The sequence below is a fragment of the Ambystoma mexicanum genome, chromosome 2q (assembly GCF_040938575.1).
Source record: "Ambystoma mexicanum isolate Mex_15411 chromosome 2q, UKY_AmexF1_1, whole genome shotgun sequence".
In the NCBI taxonomy this organism is placed as follows: Eukaryota; Metazoa; Chordata; class Amphibia; order Caudata; family Ambystomatidae; genus Ambystoma; species Ambystoma mexicanum.
The window spans coordinates 9,864,055-9,887,161 of record NC_090924.1 but is presented as its reverse complement, the minus strand read 5'-3'; the positions used below and the strand labels follow the sequence as shown (position 1 = coordinate 9,887,161).

The 23,107-nt window shown below is 47.0% G+C and overlaps 1 protein-coding gene across 1 annotated transcript in view; it reads left to right on the top strand.

The window, feature by feature from the left end:
* Positions 1-22,873, top strand: part of AXIN1 (axin 1) — a 486,191-nt gene extending 463,318 nt beyond the window's left edge. The window contains exon 10 of the mRNA XM_069646773.1: positions 18,546-22,873. Coding sequence (XP_069502874.1) covers positions 18,546-18,672 — 127 coding nt within the window. The 3' untranslated portion in view covers positions 18,673-22,873. The remainder of the gene's footprint in view (positions 1-18,545) is intronic.
* Positions 22,874-23,107: the final 234 nt, after the last annotated feature.

The window sequence follows — 23,107 nt, the reverse complement described above, 5'->3', positions numbered from 1 at the left end:
TGGGTCAGAAGAGTCTGCAGGAAGCCAGGGCAGCCAAAGTCAATTAAAGAATGTCTAGGGAGCTGAGGCACTTCTTCAGATAGCACAAAAGTCTTGCACAATGTTATTCAGAGAGTTTGTAGAAAAAGAATCGCTGTAGGGCCACAAGCTGTTAGGCTTCTGATGGGCAAAGCTGCAAGCAACTCTGCAGAAAAAGCAGCTATTGTAGGTCTCTAGTGAGAACAAACAAGCTACAGACCAAGAAGACCCTTTAGTCAAGACAGTACCTTAGGTTGGAAGAAGAGGATCCAGCTGGCTTCTGTTCCTGTTGCAGTCCTGCAGATCCTGTGTTCCTGGGCCTCAGTCATGGGGACAAGAGGGAGGACGTCTCTGCGGTTTGGAGGTCCGCAGCAGCAATGCTCTCTTTCCAAATAAGCAGCACTTTGCGGTTTCAGCTACCGGTCAATAGCTCCACTGCAGTTCTTGCACACTGAAGGGCTCCCCTTGCTTCTGGGGTTCAGCACTCTGTTAAGGTGGCTCTGGCTTGGGTCGCCCTGCCTCGGAAGGGTCCTTAGGATCATCCTGGCGCTCGGGTCTGGATTAAAGACGATGCACTCGTTTCTGGGTTTCCTAATCCCTGCCACTCGGTTCCAGCAGCAGCAAGGAAGTACAGCCAGCAGGGAGAGGGGTTCCAGCAAAGTTCGTCTTGGGGTCAGTTGGTCTCACCAACCCAAGGGAAGAAGTCGTCCGTTACGGGCTTCTCTAGTCGATGTGAAATCGGAGCTTCAGCACTGCAGCAGGGCTTCACCGGGCACTTCAAGGGACCAGGAGGGTACAGCAAGCTTCTCTTCTAGTTTCTTCGTCGGATGTTTCTTCCAGTGGTCGACTCTGCCTTCTGTCCAAGAGACCTAGCCTTTTATGCAGGTTTCTCTTATTCATTCGCGGCCTAGCTGTCACTCAAATAGCAGGTTGGCTGTCCTCCAAGGACAGCCTGCCATCCAATCAGCACTGGGTGCATTCAGTTAACCATGGAGACTAAGCACAGGGAGTTTGGGGCACCTCCCTCGCTTCCTGCCCTGCCAGACACACTGGAGCCAGAGCCGGGCTTCAGCATTGAATCTCTCCAAAGACAAAATGAACAAAGGGGTCAAACCTGGTTTGGCCCGCAGAGTAAAACCCAAGAAAGACCTCACAAGCAGGAAATGGCGAAAAAAGACGACTTGGGCCATTTTGATGAAATGGGCACCTACGGGTGCAATACTGCAGCTGAGGAATCAGCCTGCGGTAAAAACGCACAATGGTAGGAAAATTAAACCACTGCCACCAGCCATTAATTGTAGTGAGGGTAATAAAAACCTTTTTAAATGACTAAGTAGGAAAAAGGGGCTACTAAGTAACCCCCAGCTCTCCACATAAGATGGCGTGTGCTGGGTCTACAGTGGGAAAAAAGGTGAGTAAAGTCAATTTCACTTTACTGCTCTTGGTAACAGTAGTTTCTGATGTTGGTTAATCTGCTTAGAATCACATGCTGTGCATATAGTCCGACATCCAGTGGTCACCGCGGAGTATTGCATCTTGTCTTTCGAGAGTCGAAAGGGGACGTCGGCATAGGCGTGTCTGTAACACTATCCCTATAGTGATGTGTAGTGTACCCAAAATCCCTCACGCGTCGAGGTCCCTCAGATTGTTTTTTTCCCGCCCAGAATATTGGTCGCCTTAAACGGAGCTCGTAAAGAGACATTGCCTTTGTCCCCTCGACCTTTGGTCGATTTGTTTAATTATTGTTATATAATATCACCTACCGCCCTCTCTTCGATGGCAGTTCCGGATCTCCGCCGAGACAAGACTTCTGACGGACGGTGATCCCATCGGCGCTGCCAACCATGTGGCCAGGCCTTCGAGGCCTACACAGTAGGGAGAGTGGGGTCGCGGTGGACATTCAAGTCTCATACTGAGAATACCTTTGCCTTTATTCACCCTTTCCTTTTTGGTCATCGTCACTGGTAACGTCCTCTGCTATGGAGAGAACTCCATTTAGATTTTGCCCTGTTTGTAAAGGCAAGTTCCCGTGGAAGGATAAGCATAAGCGGTGTAACCGCTGCTTACCCCTCGAGCACGACGAAGCTGGTTGCGCGGCCTGCAAGCTCCTCTGTCCTAAAACTCTGAAGGAGCGCAGGGTGAAAAGGTGGACAGCCTACGGGATGTCGAAGGCTGATTCCTCGCCCGCCGCGGCGGCCGCTGAATGTATCGAGGGTGATAGTGACGACCCGACCTCCGAACTGGAGGTTGTCGACCTCTCAACGGAGCGCTCTCGCTCTGCGGCGTCTGTCCCCAGCCTCGATAGGCACCGCTCTGGCCCTGCTTTGGGGGATGTACACCCCGGCAACGCTGACGGACAATTACACGTCACAAAACACACAACCCCTGGCCATTCCTCGACGAAGTTAAAGAAGACCTCTGCGCCAACGGGTACGCCGGCACAGCCGGCGGTTCCTGCCGACTGTAAGGGTCGGCAGCCCTTCCCGCAGCCTCATCTGCCTTCTAGCAATTGGGCCTATGAATACATAGGGCGCTAGTCCTAAAGTATCAGGGGCCGTCAAGACGCATCGCAAGAAGGCGTCAGTCGGTCGACAGCAAGGTTCCGGCTCCCCCGAAAACCACTCCACACAATCAGCTCCCGTCTGGGAGGATGGTCGCTGAGAGCATCGCGAGGATAGTCTCCGACGACGCTCAGAAATGGCTGGCGAAGGAATCGCCAAAGCCTGCTGAGACGCCAAAACCTAGCGAAGGTGCGACAGGAGCGCCCTAGGTCGAAGGAGAGACTCAGAAGCACTCCTCCACCGTTTGGCCCACGAGAAGGCTTCTCGTAGGGCGACAGGGGTATTTCCTCCATTTTGTGGGAGAAATCACGACGTTTGGAGGCAGAAGAACAAGCTTTTCCACCCCTAGACCATTCCGGGTCTTCCCATTGGACAAGGGAGAGATTTGAGACCTGTATGGACAGGTTAGAAAGGTTTGTTTCCTTTTCTGAGCAAACTACACCTAAAAGGCCAATGATGAAAACCCTCAGGGCCCTCAAGCCAAGATTCCAAGACTTTTCGACCCCCGAGAAGAGGAACTGTACACATATGGCCTCACTGAAGATGACCCTCGTATTGACACTCAGGACGATGATCAATTCATGGATCCTGGGAACCTGCAAGATCCTGTTGAGGGCTGGGGGGTAGACGCCGATATGAGTGACACACAGCCATGGCAGTCCCCTGTGTCACCTGACCCTGATACTGTGGATTTGGCCTCTCCACAGACTACTCCTGTTAGGGAGCCTTCGCCTGTGGACGATCAGCCCACGTTTAATGCCATGCTACGCAAGGCAGCAGCACACTTTGAGATCGATACGGGGGAGACTATCCCCGATGTTGATTTTGTGGAGACAATCCTCAAAGAAAAGCCACCGGCTAGCCAGGCCATTCCTCTACTCACCTCCATCATAAGGCGCCTTGCGCCCTCTTTGTCTACACCAGCCTTGGTCAGGGGTGTTAACCCATGGATTGAGAAACTCTTCAGCCCCTCCCCCTCTCATCCTCTATATATTGGCGGTCACTCCATCCCAGACTCTCTGGTGGTGACCACCATGAGGAAGAGGGCGGGGGTTCCTCTATCCACCGGAGAAAGACCCCCTGATAAGGAAGGGAAGAGGCTCTATGCACTCGGGAAGAGGGTTATGGCCTCGGCGGGTTTCGCTATGCGTATTTCCAACAATAGAACCCTGTTGGCCAGTTATGCTGATGCCCAGTGGGCCTTGTTGCGCGAAGGCCTACAGGAGGTTCCTGAACCACTTTGCACCCGTCTCTTGGCCATGGTTACGGAGGGCACTCAAGTGAATCAAAGCATCACTAAAAATACTTTAGATGCTACGGAAACGGCCGGGCGTTCCTTAGTCCAGGGCGTACTTCTCAAAAGCCATGCATGGCTTAGGAACTCAGGGTTCAAGCCAGAGACTCAGGCGTCCCTCATTAACAAACCCCTGGAGTACTCCAACTTGTTTGGAAAGGCGGTTAATGGAAACAGCGAAAAAGGAGCATGAAACCTTGAAGACCAGGGACCAGATCACAAGACCCTCCAATAGGCGCTGATCTGGCAATAGGTGCCTTTTTCGTGGCCAACGCAAGCCTCAGCAGCAGTATGCCTCAGGCAGCAACTGGTCCTCCCCTCAAGGAACCAGTGGTTAACACACGCCGTATGCCCAGAGAGGCCAGCGTCGAGGCAAAGGAAGGGGACGGGCCCTACTCCTAGAGACTCCCTGGCTGCTGTCACTAAATGACCCAAAGATTCGGGTCCCCTGCCATACCTCCCCGGTCGGGGGCCGGTTAACATCTTTTCTCCAGGCAACGGAGGGGATTACCACAGACCGTTGGTCAACAATAGCCCACGGTTACTGTATCGAGTTCGAGTTCAGCCGGTCCCCGACATTCAGACCTCCAAAGGGAAGACGTCTCACATCAGAACACCTTCTCATCCTTCTTCAGGAAGTAGAATCGCTGCTGGAAAAAGGAGCCATAGAGGTCGTGCCTCTGTCACAGGTAAAGGAGGGTATTTATTCAGTGTACTTCCTTGTACCCAAAAAGGATCTAACCATGCGCCCTGTATTAGATCTGCGCCCAGCGAACAAATTTGTAAAACCTCAAAAATTTTGTGTGGTGACTCTGCAGTAAGTAATCCCCCTGCTCACACAGGAGGATTACATGGCAACACTGGACATGAAAGATGCATACTTTCATATTTCAATGTTGCCAGCACACAGGAAATACCTCAGGTTCATGATAGAAGGCAAACACTATCAGTTCAAAGTGCTACCCTTCGGCATAGCCTCAGCGCCAAGGATATTCACGAAAGTACTGATAGTGGCAGCAGCACATCTGCGCAGGTTGTCCATTCTGGTTTATCCTTACCTCGATGACTGGCTCATAACAAGGGATTCTTACGAAACATGCTTCTCAAATACCCAAAAGACTATAGACCTCTTGTTCCACCTAGGCTTCTCCATCAACGAGAAGAAGTCCAGTCTAGATCTCAGCCAGGTCAAGCAATTCCTAGGGGCTCTAATTTGAACAAGGGACGGCCTCGTCTTCCCCTCCAATGAGCGGGTCCAAAACATGCTGTTTCAGATCCCTCAATATGTAGCCGGTCGAGAGGTGACGGTACGCAAAGCTATGTGATTGCTAGGAATGATGCCGTCATATATTTACTTGGTTCCTCACTTGCGCCTGCGCATGCGCCCAATGCAAGAGTGGCTCAACAGCCAATGGTGTCAGGCCAGCGGACAATGGAACGATCTAGTGGTTGTCTCGCAAGCCCTGGTTCTCTCGCTGCGGGGGTGGTCGAGGGAGAACCTCGTGAAGGGGAACTCCTTCACCACCCCTGCAGTGGAAGCCACTCTAACCACAGACGCATCCCTCACAGGATGGGGGGCTCACCTGTCCCATCAGACTGCGCACAGAGTTTGGACTTCAGGTGTGGCGTCCAACCATATAAACCTACTGGAATTGTTGGCGGTCTGCAAAGCACTGAAGGCCTTCCAGACACATCTACAAAGAAAGACAGTGATGATCCTCACGGACAGCGCCACGGCCATGTACTACCTGAACAAGCAGGGGGCACTCGCTCTCCAGGACTGTCCAAGCTGTCCCAGAACATCTGGAAGTGGGCTCTCAAACACAACATGTTCCTGTTATCACAACATGTACTAGGGGAAGTCCATCTTCTGGCAGACAGACTCAGCAGAGACTTCCCTCTCCCCGCAGAGTACGAATGGCGCTTACACAGAGACATCGTCTCCAACGTTTTTGCACAATGGGGCTTCCCAGAGATCGACTTGCTTGCAACTCTGGAGAACGCCCAAAGCCAAGATTACTCCTCCAGTATCCCCAGAACCACTCCAAGGGAAACAGACTCTGGATAACATGGTCAGGGAAATTTGTCTATGCCCCCTTCTCAACAAGATAGTGCACAAGATGCACCAGGAACCAGTTACGATGATACTGGTGGATCCGCCAACCCTGGTTCGCTCATCTGATGGAGATGTCACTATCTCCTCCAGTGAAACTACCCTGCCCGTACAACATGTTGCCGCAGGACAGGGGCCGGACGCTGCACCCATGCCCGCAGACCCTGAACTTGGCAGCCTGGCTCCTGAGGTCATAGAATTTGGACATTTGCAGCTCCCTCAGAGATGCATGGACATTCTCAGGGAGGCAAGGCAACCGAACGTTTTGTCATCTGGTGTAACTCAAGGAGCATCAACCCTGTTGACTGCTCTCTCACACATTATTTTTTACCTGACTCACTTACTGGACTTAGTCTTTAATTCCATTAAAGTTCACCTAGCTGCACTCTCCGCCTACACTATGTCACAACATAAGGTGTCATGGTGGAAGGTTCCAGTTCTTAAAGTCTTCATGGAGGGAGTGAAAATAATTCACCCTCCTACATCTAACCCAGCTCCCGGATGGGACCTGAACGTCGTGTTAACCAGGTTAATGAGCCCCCCTTCGAGCCCATGCATAGATCGAGCCTTAAGAATCTCACTCTTAAGACTGCTTTCTTAATAGCTATCACCTCCATTTAGGAGAGTGAGTGAACTACAAGCGCTCTCATTCTTCGACCCCTTTGTTCACAAAGATAAGGTGGTTCTACGCACACACCCTAGGTTTGCACCTAAATTCATTTCAAAGTTCCATGTCAACCAGTCAATAGAACTACCAACTTTCTTTCAAAATCCATCAAACTTGGGAGAGAAGAGGCTGCACACACTTGATGTGCGGAGGACGGTCATGTTTTATATGGAAAGAACTCGACCACTAAGAAAGACTAATCAGTTCTTTGTCTCAGTGGTGGCAGGAAGAGAAGGAGATGCAGTTTCCAAATCCACTATATCTAGATGGATTGTCCAGTGCATCACTCTCTGTTACACTCTTGCTAAGAGAGAACTGCCCTTCAAGCCTAGAGCACATTCTACTCGAGGCACTGGGGCATCCATAGCATTCATTGCAAATGTTCCCCTTGAGTCCATTTGCAAAGCGGCAACTTGGAGTTCTGTACACACCTTTACAAAACACTATTGTCTGGATGCACATTCTAGTTCTGATTCCCAGGTGGGACAAGCAGTACTAAGACATATTTTCTCTACTGTTCCTTCTCACAACCCTTCTCCAACTCCGGGTACTGCTCGCTAGTCTATGCACAGCATGTGATTCTAAGCAGATTAACAAACATCAGAAGACACGCATTACTTAACGTAAAAGCATTTCTGATGATTGTATCTGCATGGATTCACATGCGCCCACCCTTCCTCCCCGCTCGGATGGAAGGAACATAGACGTCCTATTACTTTTCTCTCTTTTCTGTACTCACTCACGTTGGTCATAAGGCTCCCTCGTGGCAGAAAAAAATACAATTGGATGGACCTCGACGCGTGAGGGTTTTTGGGTACACTACACATCACTATAGGGATAGTATTACAGACACGCCTGTGCCGACGTCCCCTTTCGACTCTCGAAAGACAAGATGCAATACTCCGCAGTGACCACTGGATGTCAGAGTGTATGCAAAGCATGTGAATCTAAGCAGATACAATCATCAGGAATGCTTTTACGGTAAGTAATGCATGTCTTATCCAAGAGAAGGTATTTAAACCTAATGAGAAATCCAAGGGACTTATCTGTGACACTGCACTGAAGGTGCTGTGTGTCACAATGCAAAAGGTGATGCCTTTGGCGTTTGTCAGACTCCATAATCACAGAGACACTGTCCAAATCAGATCAAAAATACATGAGTGTGAGAAAAAGGTCCCACTCACTCCAGGATAAAAATTAAATGTCCTGAAGTCCAGCAAAAGAGCTGGGAGTCTCTAAGGTTGAAGGGAATTGGCACAGAAATGAGAATTCTCCCTAACAGGCCCCGACACTTGCACCCCGGTGGGAGGCTGGCTGGCTAGTGAACTTCGTCAGCTTGTGGGAAAACATCTCCACTGATCGATGGGTGCTGGACACTCTCGCCCACAGACACACCTTGGAGTTTGAGCAAATTGTCTGCGAATACCACCAGAGGCCCTGCAGGAACAACACAGCTGCTGCTGGAGGTTCGTGCCATGTTAAAAAAGGGGGCGATAGAGCTGGTTCTGAAGCGACTCAGGGGCTCCAGAGTTTACTCCAGATACTTCTTAATGAGAAAGAAGACCGGCGGCTGGAGGCCCATTCTCGATCTCCGACGACTCAACAAGTATATCAAGTCTAAAAAATTCAGGGTGGTCACGCTGCAGCATGTGCTCGGCCAACTGGAGGAGGGAGACTTCCTGTCGACGCTGGATCTAGAGGACGCTTACTTCCACGTCCCCATTCACGAAAAACACTGCAAGTTCCTGCGCTTTGTCGTACAGGGGAAATACTACCAGTTCAAGGCTCTCCCCTTCGGACTGAAGTCGGCGCCCTGAGTCTTTACGAAGTGCCTGGCTCCGGTGGCAGCCCATCTATGCCTACAGGAAATACAGGTGTACCTTTCCCTCGCCGACTGGCTCATCCGGGCCAAGTCAAGAGACATCGCTCGGCATGATCTCATTGTGTATATACCTGATCAGACTCTGCAGTTTGCAAATGCTACTACTCCAGGAATTCCTGAATGCCCGTTGGATCCAGGTGTCCGGAAGCTTCAAAGACAAGATGGTGCTTGATGAGGAATTCTGTCGATCGATACAGTGATGGGGTGTGCGCTTCAACATCACTGGCTTCCAGAGCCCCCCGTACCAGGAGACGGTCACGACAGACGCTTCCCTGGAGGGCTGGGGAGCCCACACCAGATGTCTCCACGCCAGAGGCCTGTGGCTGCTGGAGGAGAAGGAGCACCACATCAACGTGCTGGAGCTCTGTGCAGTTTTTTGGGTCCTCAAGTCATTTCTTCTGTCTCTCAAAGGCAAGGTGGTGAGGGCCTTCATTGACAATACCACCACAATGTTTTATCACAGGAAGCAAGGGGCACCAGAGAGGCGCAGGAACTGTGGCACTGGGCCGTCTCCCAGGGGATTTTTCTTGTTCTATTTCATCTCGCAGCAGTAAAAAAAACTGTTGCCGACTGTCTCAGCAGGGAGTTTTGACAGGATAAAATGGACAGCCTCTTCCTCAAGTGGGACAGACCCCAGATCGACGAACACGAAGTGCCAGAAGTTTGCCAGCAGGTTCCCCCAGCCGGGGAACATGGGGGACGCATTTTCCTTCCCGTGGGAAGGCCTGTTCCTGTACGCCTTCCCTCTGTTGCCTCTACTACTAAGAGTCATCAGTCAACTCAGACGGTATTGGTGCAGGATGATCCTCGTCGCACCGGCGTGGCCGAGCCAGATCTGGTACCCGGACCTTCTCAGCATGTCAGCGGCAACCCTAGTCAAGCTACCAGTGGTTGCAATCTACACGCCAGGGAAGGGAGCACAATCCTGCACCACGGACCAGGATCGCTGAACCTGAAGGCCTGGATTCTGCAGCATTAGAGTTCAGTGGGCGCGAGCTGCCGGCGGACTACAGGGAGGTCCTTACCAGGGCCAGGGCATCATCGACTCTTAAGTGCTATGGGCACAAATTGAAGCATTTCGAGACTCGGTGCCGTTCACAGAAGATTAATCCCCTGAGGGCCCCTCAAATCCTTCTGTACTTGTTTTCGTTGGCTAAGTCGGGGCTGGCTCACGCCTGCATCAAAGTGCATCTGGCGGATATCTTGCACTACACCAGGTCTCTGGGATGCTCTTCTGTTTGGTCACACCGTCTAGTGAAGGAGTTTATTAAAGGACTGCTACGATAGTTCCTTCCTTTGAAGGTGCCTGCCCCGGCGTGGAAACTCAACGTGGTGCTGACTAGGCGCATGGGGCCACCTTAGAGCCTATGAATCAAGCTCCGCTCAAGTTCCTTTCTTGGAAGATGGCTTTCCTCCTGGCCATCACCTCTGTCACAAGGGTGGGTGAGACCTAGGCCCTGTACTGTAAGCGGCCCTATTTGAATTTCCACGAAACAAGGGTGGTTCTGCGGGCGCACCCCTCTTTCATGCCCAAGGTTCAGTCGGAAATTTCCTCTCAACAAATCCTTGGTGTTGCCCGAATTTTTTCCAACACTTTCGTTGCCGGCTTAAAGAACTTTGCACTTGCTGGATGTGGCTCGAGCGCTGAAGTTTTATGTGGCCTGCACAAAGTGTTTCCGGAAGACTTCTCAGCTTTTTGTGAACTTTGGTCCTGTGAAACATGGGAAAGCTGTTAGGCAGAATTATATGTAGTACCCTTTGGGAACACCACACACAATTAAGACTACAAGTGACAGTACAAATGCACCTTTGGTACAAGCCTGTACTACACAGTAAAGTGTTACCGATGGCTGAGCAGCCAGACTTATCTCAAGAGCAAGTGAACAGTATCAATAGTTACACAAAGGACAGCAATTACTATGATTCAAACAAACACTGACTCAAGGTTTCTGAGTAAAAGAATATACATTTATTTACACATCAGTTGTATAGCATTTCACTCAAGTAAAGCAGTTCAGAAACCACACTCTTAATACACCACACCACTCGCAATAGTTTTCAGACAACTTAAGCTCACAAATAAAGTGGGAGCAAAATGGCACTCCAGAAATTTTAAAAGGGAGGGAAAGACAAAGTTAGGCAGAAATTGAGCAGCACCAGCAGGTAAGTAAGCCGGGCAATCTAGAAAGAGGAACTCCAGTGATAGGATCAAATCAAATAGGCTTAGGGCCAAAGTCAATAGGACAAAGTATTTTGCTCAAGATCCCACGGTTCAGGGGAGTTCACGGTTAAGTCTTTGCCAAGAGTTCCGGATGAAGTTGGGTGGCAGAAAAGTTAGTTCAAAGAGTAGAGAAGGGCAAACCCTCGGATTGGAGAAAGATTTCACACACTTTCACTGTGGCTGAACGAAACGAACAACCGGATTTGCACAGTACCTTTTAAATGGAGAAGAAGCTGTAGCTGAGGCGGACGTTTCTGATAGTTCCTGCAGGCTCACGGTTCATGAAGCGACTGTCGGACTGACACGAAGTAGGAAGACTGGAGGGTCCTGCACTACCCAGGGAAGAAACCAGCAGCAGAGCAAAACAACAAATAAAAGGTGCACTCCTTAAAACCCAAGCAGGGTCCGACCTTCCTGGCTATCCGGCCCACTGTAGCTCTGTACAGCAAATTCGACCAGAGGAGGGAGTCCTGGCTTGCAGTGTGGGCGAACTGGTTGGTCCCACCAGCTCGGGGGAAGAAGATTCCTGGAGGATCTTCTGTCATTGGATTCTGAAGATTCGGACCTGCAGCAGGGCTTCACCGGGCAGTTCAGTCGTTGTAGGGGTCCTCTTCTGTCAGCTCCTCATCTGTTCTTTCGTTCCAGTGGCAACTCTCCCTTTCCAATCCCAGAGACCTGCTTTTTATGCAGTTTTCTCCCATTCACACAGCCTGGCTGTCAATCACACAGCAGGGTGGCTGTCCAGTCACCTAGCCAATCAAACAGGAGTGTGACTTGCGTTACCAAGGAAACCCATAGAAGGGTTCCTAAGACCCCCCTCACATTCTTCCTACCCAGACTTTCAAGCGCCTTAAGGAGAGCTTCTGTGCAGAAGCCCGCGATAAGACAATGAACAAAGGGACCAAACCTGGTTTGGCGCGCAGAGTAAAACACGAGAAAGACATTTACACAAAGAAATGGCGAATAAACCCAGCCGGAGCTGTATTCAAACGTATATGGTCAAGCGGATTTAAGTTTGATGCTACCAAGATATCCTAAAACAATACCATGGTTATTTAAGATAACCGCGGTATAAGAAATAGGGTAGTTACCACTGCCACCAGCCAAGTCTTGATGAAAAGGGAGCGAAACAGTGCTCCAAGAGAAACAGAGGAAAAGGGATAAGTATTAACCCTTGCCAATACTCCATGTAAGATGGGGTGTACTGGGTCTGCGGTTTAAAGAGACTAAATCAAGTTAATGGTAGCTTCACATGTTTCTGGGAGACAGTAGTCAGTCCCAGAAAAATTGAGTCAGTGGGAAGTCTGAAAGACAACCCTGTGTCACTGCACTGAAGGTGCTGTGTAACACACATTAAAAAGATGATGCCTATGGAGTAGGTGAGGCTCCATAGCCCACGATCACACAAAAAGGTAAAACACACACAACAAAACACATGTAAGAGTGGGAAAAAAAGGCTCACACTCTTACCAGGTGAAAAAAATAAATCCTAGAAATCCAGCAAAGCTGCTGAGGGACTCAGTAGGTAAGGGAAATTAGCCATTATGGAGAATTCTCCCTAACAAAGGCCTTGTGCAAGGTGGCTTTTCGGCTGCATCACTTATTGTCACCAGTTGGCAAACCGACCTCTCTCTGGCTGTCCCAGAACCAATTCTACAAGAACGTTCGCTGTTACGACAGCGTTCCTGTCTGGTGTGCCCCTGCTGGACATCTGCAGGGGTGCTACATGGAGATCTGCGCACACTTTCATGAAATTCTACTGCGTCGACGGGGATTCCAGAGTCCAGAGTCGGCCAAGCCGTGCTACACAACCTGTTGGCTTGAAGGTGAAGAGTAATTGCTTCTGTTGAGTCTTGCCACCTCCTGTGGTTGTGTATGTGTGTATGTACTGCTATGTATTTTGTATTCCTGAGCATGTGAATCCATGCCAGACCCCATGCTGGAGAAGGAACAAGTGATTTACCTGTAACTGTTGTTCTCCAGCATGGGTCTGGCATGGATTCACATGTGAATCCTCCCTCCTGCCCCTCTGCGGCTCTTCTTGGTCATACTGCCACTTTAACTGCTACTAAATCTGAAGATGGCTGCCAGAGGAGGGGCTTAGGGAGAGCGCAGTAATTGGCTGGGGGCAGTATGACCCCGAGCTCAGTGATTGCTTTATAGGAGAAAGACAGTTTGTAAACGAAAGTGAAACTGTTTTTTCTTTTACCGAGGATTCCGGCCTGGCGATGGGGAATATTCATCAGTGTTAGGAAGAATTCTCATTTCTGTGCTAATTCCCTTCTACCTTAGAGACCCCCAGCTCTTTTGCTGGATTTAAAAAATAAAAAAAATGTATCCTGGTGTGAGACCTTTTTCTCACTTTCTCATGTATGTTTCTCTGATTTGAACCCTGTTTTCCTTTTGGTTTTGGCTTCTGACAAACTCCATAGGCATCATCTTTTTTTATTGTGACACACAGCACCTTCAGTGCAGTGTCACAGAGAAGTTCTTTGGATTTCTGTTAAGGTTTAAATGCCTACTCTTGGATGAACTACTTTTTCCAAGAGTAGTAATGTGAAATTGACTTCACCTTTTTCTCTTTGTAGACCCAGCACACACCATTTTATGTGGGGTGCTGGGGGTTACTTGGTATCCCCCTTATCTACCTACTCATGTAAAAGATTTTGTTACCCTTTCTACAATTAATGGCTGGTGGCGTTCCTCAGCTGCAGTATTGCACCCATGGGTGCCCATTTTGTCAAAATGGCCCGGTCTTCTTTTTTCGCCATTTCTTTGTGGAAAGGTCCTTCTTGAGATTTACTCTGCGCGGCAAAACAGGTTTGGTCCCATTGTTCGCTTTGCCATTGGCGGGATTCACAAGTGAAGCCTGCCTCTGGCTCCAAGGTGTCTGGGGTAGGCAGGAAGTGAGGGAGGTGCCCGAAACTCCCTGTCCTTAGTCTCCTAGGAGACCCAAATGTACTCTGTGGTGATTGGCCGGCTGACTGACCGGCAAGGACAGTCACCCTGCTGGGTGACTGACAGATAGGCTGGAATGAATGTGAGAGAACTGAATAAAAGACGAGGCTTTTTGCTTGAGTCGACCACTGGACGAAGGAACAGAAGAAGAACTTGAAGAGGACGCCTGCTGCAACTCCTGAACCATTGGTTTGCCTGGTGAAGCCCTGCTGCTGTGCTGAAACCCCAAATTCTTATCGACAGAGAAGTCCCTGCAAGGATGACTTCTCCCCTTGAGTTGGTGGGACCAATCAACTCCAAAGTAAGCCACCTAGGCATCCATCTCGGAGCTGGTTGAATCTCCACCGAGTTGCTGCTGGAAATCATATAGCTAGGGAGAGGAACTCCAGATAAATAATTAATTTATCAAGAAACCTTGGGTATACGTGTTATTTGAATATATGTCACTGTGAATCTCTGTTGCAACCCAACAGCCCACATTGACCCCTCTTGAGATAAGCCTGGCTGCTCTGTCACTCTACCAACTTGTGTGTTACAGGCCTATACCAAATGCTGGGTTACCTGTTTCCAAGAGGAAAAGGCTGCCAGACCCATGCTGGAGAACAACAGTTACAGGTAAGTAACTTGTTCCTTGCCAAGAATAGTAAAGTGAAATTGACTTTACTTACCTTTTCTCTTTGTAGGTCCTGCACACCCCATTTTATGTAGAGTGCTGGGGGGATACCTAGTAGCCCTTTATCCTACTCTCTCATGTAACATTTTTTATGTTACCCTCACTATTTTAAATGGCTGGTGGCAGTGGTTTAATGTTCCTACAATTGTGCTTTTCTACCGCAGGCTGAATCCTCAGCTGCAGTTTAGCACCCATGGGGGACCATTTTTTTCAAAATGGCTCAGTCTTCCTTTTTTTTGCCATTTTCTGTTTGTGAGGTCTTTCTTGGGTTTTAATTTGTACGTCGAAGCCAAGTTGAGCCCTTTGTTCATTTTGCCTTTGGTGGGCTTCTGTCCTAAAACCCACCTCTGGCGGTGTCTGGAAAGGCAGGATGTGAGGGAGGTTCCCGAAACTCCCCTGTCCTTTTTCTCTAGGAGTGCCTGAATGCAGCCAGTCCCAATTGGCTGGCTGGCTGTCCTTTGAGGACAGCCACCCTGCTGTGTGATTGATAACCTACGTTGTGCATGAATGGGAGAAACCTGCTTAAAAGGCAAGGGTTTTGGGACACGAGTCAGTCGACCACTAGGAGAAACACCCGACGAAGAAACAAAGCTGAACAAAGCTTGTTGCAGCCTCCTGGAACTTTTGAATTGCCCGGTGAAGCCCTGCTGCTGTTTGACTCCTTTTTCTGATTGACAAGAGAAGCTCTGCAAGGGAAGATTTCTTCCCTTGGGTTAGGACCAACTAACCCTGAGACGAACTCCATTGGACCATCTTACCTGATTAGCTATACTTTTCGCTGCTGCAAGAACCAAGTGCCAGGGGTCGAGAAGTCCGTAGTCGAGTGAAACGTCTGAAATCTGGCCAGAAGCTCCAGCAGTCTCCCAAGGACCATCCAGAAGCAGGACTACCAAAGCTCGAGTCCCCTCACCAGAGTGCAGGACTCGAGGAGTGAAGGAAGCCCAACCGGTATCCGAGATCCGCGGTGGTGATGTTTACCGCGCACTGAAACCGCAAAGTGCCGCTGACCCGAAAAGAGCCCATAGCTGCTGACGACCTCCAAATTGCTGCTGCAGTAGTCCTCCAGACATCCTACCTCTTGTCCCCATGACTAAGGCTCAGGAACCCAGGATCTGCATAGCGGCAACAGGACAGCATCCAGCTGGACCACTCTTCTTCAAACCAGAGGTACTGTTTAGACTTTTGGTACTTACCTCAGTGTCTGTAGCTGTGCTCTTCACAGTTGAGACTTGCATAGGCTACTTTTGTTGGAGTTGATTCCAACTCTGCTTTTCGCAAGTGTAACAGCTTTTGACCCTACGGGTGATTTCTACAAAACTCTCTAATTTTGTACAATACTTTTATTAACAATGAAGTGTCTCAGCTCCATAGACTGCTTTAATTGACTTTGGCTGTCCTGGCTCCCTGCAGACTCTTCTAGTCCATTGACCTTGATATTTTCTGTCCCTCAGAGGTGATAACTTGTTTTTAGTTTGTTATTGCTGGGAAAGGTTTTGTCTAGACTGCATTGGAAGATTTAAGTATACTCGCATTCCCTGAGAACCTGTTAAACCTTCTTCCTTCCTTTAACCTTTCCTTTCTGCAACCTCAGAATCTGCAAAGTGTACTAGTGATATATAAATGCCATTATTGTCCTTGTGAATGAAGTCACCTCTGGGTGTAGGAAGGGTGTAAAAAGCATCTCTAAAGAGTATCCACTAAATTTATGCTGATTCTGGAAAAGTATTTTTTAAAGTATATTTGATTGTTACATATCTTGCCCTTTGTAAAGAACTATTATTTAAATATTGATGTTCAATCAATAACTGTTTATAACTAAAACCTTGAGTATATGTGTTACTTGTATTTATGTATTTCATTGCTACAGCTTTACAGCTCACATTTACCCCTCTTGAGATAGGCCTGGCTGCTCAGCTCAGTCACACTGCCAACCTGTGTAGTACAGACCTATACCAAAAGGTGGGTTACCTAATATCAAGCAGATACGTTTTGTGTAGTCTCATACATTGTTACTACATCAATGCTTACCTAACAGCCAATCCCATATGTGGACCTATCGCACCCTTCTCACTGATATAGTATTAAACTGCTCATGTTTGTTTTACCGCCTTAGTGCTCAGTCATACCACTCTACAGTTTGCTCTTGAGAATGAATGGATGTCTAAGCTCTTCAGTATGTCACTGCCATATACAAGGTGGCTCGCTCCCTTGGCTATGACACTTCTCCCATGCTTGTCAGTACATGTGCGATTTGTTTTAAAGGTTGTCCATACTCGGGTCAATTACACTCTCTATTGATATAATTAATTGATTGCTAGTGCTCTACGGTTTTTGTTTTGCAGTTTGGAGAATGAATGGCTCACTCTTCATTCTGGCCTTTTGCTGAAGAATGAATGCTTACCCACTACATTTGGTAGTGGACTGTCTGGAAAATGGTCAACCATTTGGTGTGCTGCCTGCAAAATCATGCATGTTCCTTAGTCTTCTGGCCCCTCTCTTGATATAATGGACCTCTGTTCGTCACAAACTGTGTGCTCTTTGGGAGTGAACGGTTATCCATGTGTTTTAGTGTTATATTGATCTATTTATTTATTTATTTATTTGTTTATTTATTTATAGAGCGCTTTACACCAAGGCGCTGTACAGTGGAACAACAAAATACAGAATAACAATAATTAACAATGAGAGCAAAATTGACATCATGAATCTTTCAACAAAACAGTGCTAAGAGCAATTAACTGGGAGGGGGGGTGGAAAGGGGAGTGGGAAAAGGTGGGGGGGAGTAGGAGATGGATAGGGCGAGGGAAAATGGAAGGGAGAGAGAGGAGTAGGCGAGGGGAGAGAGGAATCAGATGAAGGAAAAAGGGGGGGAAGTGGAGAGGGCAGAGGGGAGGTTTTCAAGGAGGAGAATGGAGAAGGAGGGATTTAAGGGAAGTGCGAAATGAGGTGAAGGTCATGGTAGAGCGGATTGTAAGAGGGAGCGAGTTCCAATGCAGAGGTGCAAGGAATTGGAACGAGCGGAAATGGGAGGAAGCGCAGGGGGAAGGAGGTACAGTGAGAAGGAAATGGTCAGCGGAACGAAGGGAACGGGAGGGGGAGTAGAAGGAGAGAAGGCAGGAGAGATAAGGAGGAGCAGGACCATGGAGGGAGTTGAAGACAAGGCAGAGAAAGTAACATTTTAGCTGTAAGTGGAAAGGTAGCCAGCCAAGGTGAGAAAGAGATGGTGTCACGGGAGGTAAGGAGACAAAGGGTACAAACAGCAGAGTGGTATATGGATTTAAGAGGGGTAAGCTGAGATGCGGGAAGTCCAAAGATTAGACAAGAGCAGTAGAAGAGGCGGGAGAAGATGAGAGAGGAGATTAGGAGTTTGGTGGCGTGGAATGTGAGGGAGGGACAGATTTTGCGTATATTGTAGAGATGGTATCGGCAGGTGCGGGAGGTGAGTGAAATGTGTTGTGAGAAGGTGAGAGAGGAGTCAAAAAGAACGCCTAGATGTTATGGTTGATATTGCGAAATAGCACTAAGAATAAGTTCTATGTCATTTCAACTTTTGTAGGTCGCCTAACCCGAAAGACCGATTTATTTTGGCTGATTTTAGGCAGCCTACAAGATAGGAAATACTGACACCCCCCTGAATTCCCCTCCCCCAGCCCACACCACCTCCCTCCCTTCCAAGCCCCCCAAAGCACGCGCGCGCGCACTCACACACCCAAACCACCCCCCCAGCCCCACACACCACCCCCCAGCCCCACACATACACCAAACACACACACCACACACCACCCTCCAGCCCCACACACCACCCCCTAGCCCCACACACACACACACAAACTCACCCAACACACACACACAAACTCACCCAACACACACACACCCAACACACACACAGGTACACATACCCAATCTCCCTCATGGCTGCTTCCAGGTTCTGGCGTGCCTGTCAGCCCCTGCACGCACTCAAGTGTGTCGCAGGGGATGACAGTTCGAATCAGAAAGACCACTCTGCGGTCATAGAGCGCTTTCTAAATTGTTTTTTTTCTTTTCGTTTAAAAAAAAAAAAGGTTTATTGACCTAATACCTAAGAATACTTTAATCAAGACCCATTGCAAGTATTACAGTAGACTGTCTGCTAATGCTTTCCATCTCTCTATCTTCTAGGTATTATTTCAAGAAGGTCAGCGATGAGTTTGATTGTGGTGTAGTATTCGAGGAGGTCCGAGAGGATGAAGCCATCCTCCCCATTTTTGAGGAGAAAATCATCGGGAAAGTTGAAAAGATCGATTAAGCCGAAAAGGCCATCGACTTCGAGACAATCCTCGCCGAAGAAGCAGAGACACACTAGTTCCCACGGTGGGAGTTTGTGATTGTACTCTGGTGTCCTTTTGATTCGTTCTTTGATCGGAATTGAAAGTATCCCCAAACTTGAAATTGGGTGGAAAATTGGGAGAATGTGGTGAATTAAGCCTGAATGAAAGCAAGACCAGGTCTAAATGCTTTGTCAATAGTGCTGGCTCAGTGTTCTCAAGGGCTTTGATTTACCTACTCTCCTCCTCCAGGAGCCTACAGCAGGCATTTTTGTGGCACCCGACCGCAAGTGTGTTGTTGAATCATAATTCTGCTATTTTGTAATAAAAGGGAGGAATAATTGCTGTTGACCCAGTGCTCTTGTGTATAGTCGAATAAGAAAAAAGGTGCATTACTTGTAGCTCACCAAATGTGTACAGCCCTTTCTGTTGTTGTTGGTCCTTGCTGAATTCATGTTTTAAATATTTACCCAATCTTCTCTGATCGACTATGCACACAGGACCCATTTTGTTCTATGTGTTTTTGTTGTTTTGTTCGGTGGCAGTGTGTTGGGGGGGTGGGGGTGAGACAGGGTTCATTTGCAAAATTAATTGAATTTCCAGACTTCAGTTTGATTGTGTGCACAGCAATGTAGCGTGCAGTGGGCCGTTCTTCCGTCGCCTTTACTGGGCTAATTTGTCAGTAGAACCTGCAGGTGCGGGCACCACCCGCGTATTGCCAGTAAGTTGTTAACTAGGATTAAGGGCAATAGTGTGACCTTAGTTCACTGAACTGCTGGCTGTAACGATATTAGCGTGTCCAAATGACATGTGTGAACAATTAACCTTAATTCAAGCAAGTGGAAAAAGTAACGCTTGCGATTAGTGAAGGTGGAGGAAAAGGTCGCTACAGAGGACAGGCCAGTTATGGCAGCCAAACGGATGCTCTGAATTGTGGCCAACTTTCAGCAGCTCGTATCCACAATTTGAGACACTTGATTGGCTGAGACTCTGCCAGCGTTCTACACGAAGTGCTAATTATGTCAGCTGTGCCCCATAAATCACATGATTCCATTTGCCCTTGTTTTAATAATTTCTTCACGCAATAGCAGCAATGTTAATTAGCCTATCAGTATGTTTTTTTCTGTTGATCCCAGCAATACTTTACATCTATGTCTTGTTAATTGCTGATACATTTCCTGTTATGACTCAAATCCCAATCTTGGTTTGTTTGAATGCATTTGACACGTCTCCATTCCCCACATAATTATTTTAAAATTAGATGGTTATAGGTTTTCCTCTTGTCTATTTAACAAGTAAACACACACCCTCCTTAAGCACAGTAGCAGTGCCACCCCTCCATGTTGAAAGCTGTTCTATTCAAAGAAGGTGATTTAGATAAATAGCCAGTGAAGCTTTAACCCTCTCATCAAGATCAGCAGAAAGTGTGACCTTTGGTTACTGTAAAATTTCACATTGTAAGAGCACTGACTGGTTTCGTAGCGCGGAATAATGATCAAGTGTATGGTCTACATTCCAGTTGTTTCTCCCTTCTAGAAAGATCAGCTGAACCTGCTGCGTTGGTCTGTCACACGTTCTGTGCATGCCTCCAAATTCCATAGCTTCCTTTTAAAAGAGGTCTAGCAGTCTCCAAATATTTCTTTTTGGGATGTTTTTTATTTGTCAATATGATCAAAAATCCCCCTTAAAAATCTGCAGTCCATACTATAATTTTCAGCTACGTGAAGATGGAGTCATTTATGGCCTTCATTGCATTCGGTGCATCTAAAAACATGACGCATTCAGATGGGCGCCAGTATTTGTCTTTTATCCTGGTGGATCGTTTGTGTGCTGTACAAACCCCGAATGTGCGTTCCCTCAACAAATGTCCTTGACATCAAAGAATTGTAACACCTCTGTTAAACCACAGAATTTGTAGCTCCCTCTTTGGAGGGTGTATGTTGGTTTGAGTTGAGAAACTTATTTATTTATGAAAGCAGAGCATTCCTATGTTGGAAACAGTCGTACATGGTAATGAACGTAAAATACACGTTGGATCAAATGAGCCAATAACAAGGCGTTTAAAAAAATGATTGGCGCAGGTTGACTAAAAACAATTTGAAATTCTTATGTAGCATCCAGAGTGTGCTATTCCGTTTACAATTAACAAAACGGGAAGGGTGTTCTTTTTAAGAAAGCTTTTAGAATTTAAGGTTTATTAATCTACATATCAATGATGCACTTCACATGTTGACTGATCTCTCTTACAATACTCTCCTTGAAGCTGCAAATCCTCTTTCATGGAAATTAAATTATTCCCTGCTTTCGAGTTAAAATCAATTGTACGTCTTTTGTGATTTTCTGGAGCTGTAACTTTCCTTGAAACTCCAGAGTTTCTGCTACAGAATCTGATTGCTTTTGTGCTAGCCAATTTTCACCAGGAGACAAATCTGTGGGTTGTTTGGTATTAAATGATCTTTAAGCAGAGAAGCAGAAAGCATCTTTTCATCCGAAAATGATTTTGCAGTGAGGCGGGGCAACCAGATAATCAGTGTATGGCTCTGCTGTATTTATTGGCCGATGTTATGTGTGAATTGGTTCGTTTGACCAAAATATAACTCGGTGACACTCTTGTGGCACATTGTAGCAATCATGATGAACGCTTAAAACTGTAGTGAAGCATGCCTATCAACAGGCAAGTAAGTATTTCTTACTGTTTACAAGTAGCTCATTATTATACAAATACTCAACTCTCAAACTCTCACAAACCAAACGTGTCAAGGTTGATACTGATCTTGTCCACGCTGTATTACTCTGAAAGGATTATTTACCTAATGTGTCATAGCATTCTTTCCCAGCCAAACTGGAAAAAAGGTTTCCTTGATGCCCTCTGCTGAAGACCCAGATTGGTGTTCTAGGTATTTGTTTTATTTATTAGCTACAGTATTTCCCGCATTTTCCACTTTTCTCAGGGGTTATGGGCAGCTGTAGTAGGCCAGCTTCTGGCACAGGACTCTTTTGCTACAGCATATTAAAGTTCCATTGTGCACCAACAAAATAATTGACTCATGTGTGCCATTGGTCTACTCAGTTTGGGTATTCTTTATTTTGGAACGTTCTGACTTGACTGACATGATTCTCAAGTCATACACTATCACAGATGCAACAATTGTCCCTCCAATTCCTAAACAATAATCAACTCCGAAATGCAGTCTAGAAATAATGTCTTCAATATGAAGGAATGGTTTCCTTTTATTCTATGTAATGCCTTTACATTGTGTGTTTTTAGAGATTTGCTGAAATGGGCCAGTAATGAGGATCTGTGCCATTGTCTTTGTAGCTGGAGAGAATGGATATTTTTTTTAATAATATGTAGACAGCACATTCTTTAAAATATTAAAATATTGTTTGCTGCAATGGACTTCTTTTACAGTGTTGTCTGAAAACATCCCATCCGATGCACCCACTGCCAATTTGTATCAAATACTGGCCCCCATGTTTTGTCTTAAAAAACAAAAAAGTAAAGCGTTGCAAATACTTATTCTTTTTGTCTAACTACAAAGAGGCATGTATTGTAAATATGTACATTTTTCACTGGGTGCCTTTAAATACATTTATGTAACTGAAAATTGAGAACAGCGCAGTAATGCCTGATTAGGTTTGTTGCCTCGAACAAGTTATGCATGACATGACAGTCAAGTGCAAGTGGTGCTAAACTCCTTCTCACGCGAGTCTGTATATTTCTCAATGTGTCACAGACAAAATATTGCTGTTGCAAACTTCAGACTTTTTAAAGAGGAAAGGGCAACATTATGATTTATGAACTTTGATACAGGATGCCCAGGATCATATTTGCTAAGTGTTTTGCTCAACAACGTCAAGCAGGCTAGTCAGCATTCTTGCTATTCCTTTTAAACCCAAGTTGTTTTCTAGTTCTCCATGTCTTTTCATTTCTCTATTCAGTTATGTACAGTAGTAGTGTATGCCCTTACCAGCGTCACTGTTTATTATTAGTTTTTTTTTCCTAATGGATGTGTTTTTCTGTAAATATGTACATTTTATAAACCAAATAAAGGTGTGAATGAACAGCAGGTCACCAGAAAATATAAACACCACTTACACGTTTTCCAGAAGTACTGACCTGTACAACACATCTTTTCAAAGGTACTTGGAATCTGATAAATACAAAAACTGCCAAACTGACATTGTGTCTTCATGTTCTTTCTTATGAATGAATATATTGTGTGCGGTGCTCCACTATGTTCATTGTGTTTCCAATTGTTCCTCTGTGATGTTGGTAACTGTGTGTGTCTGGTACTGAGAGACAGTGTAGACATCAGTAGTTCTGATTATATTGTGTATGGTCAATATAGCCCTTAATCATATCATGGCTGGTGAGATGATCATGATTTCTAGATGCATAGATCACTACCTTTT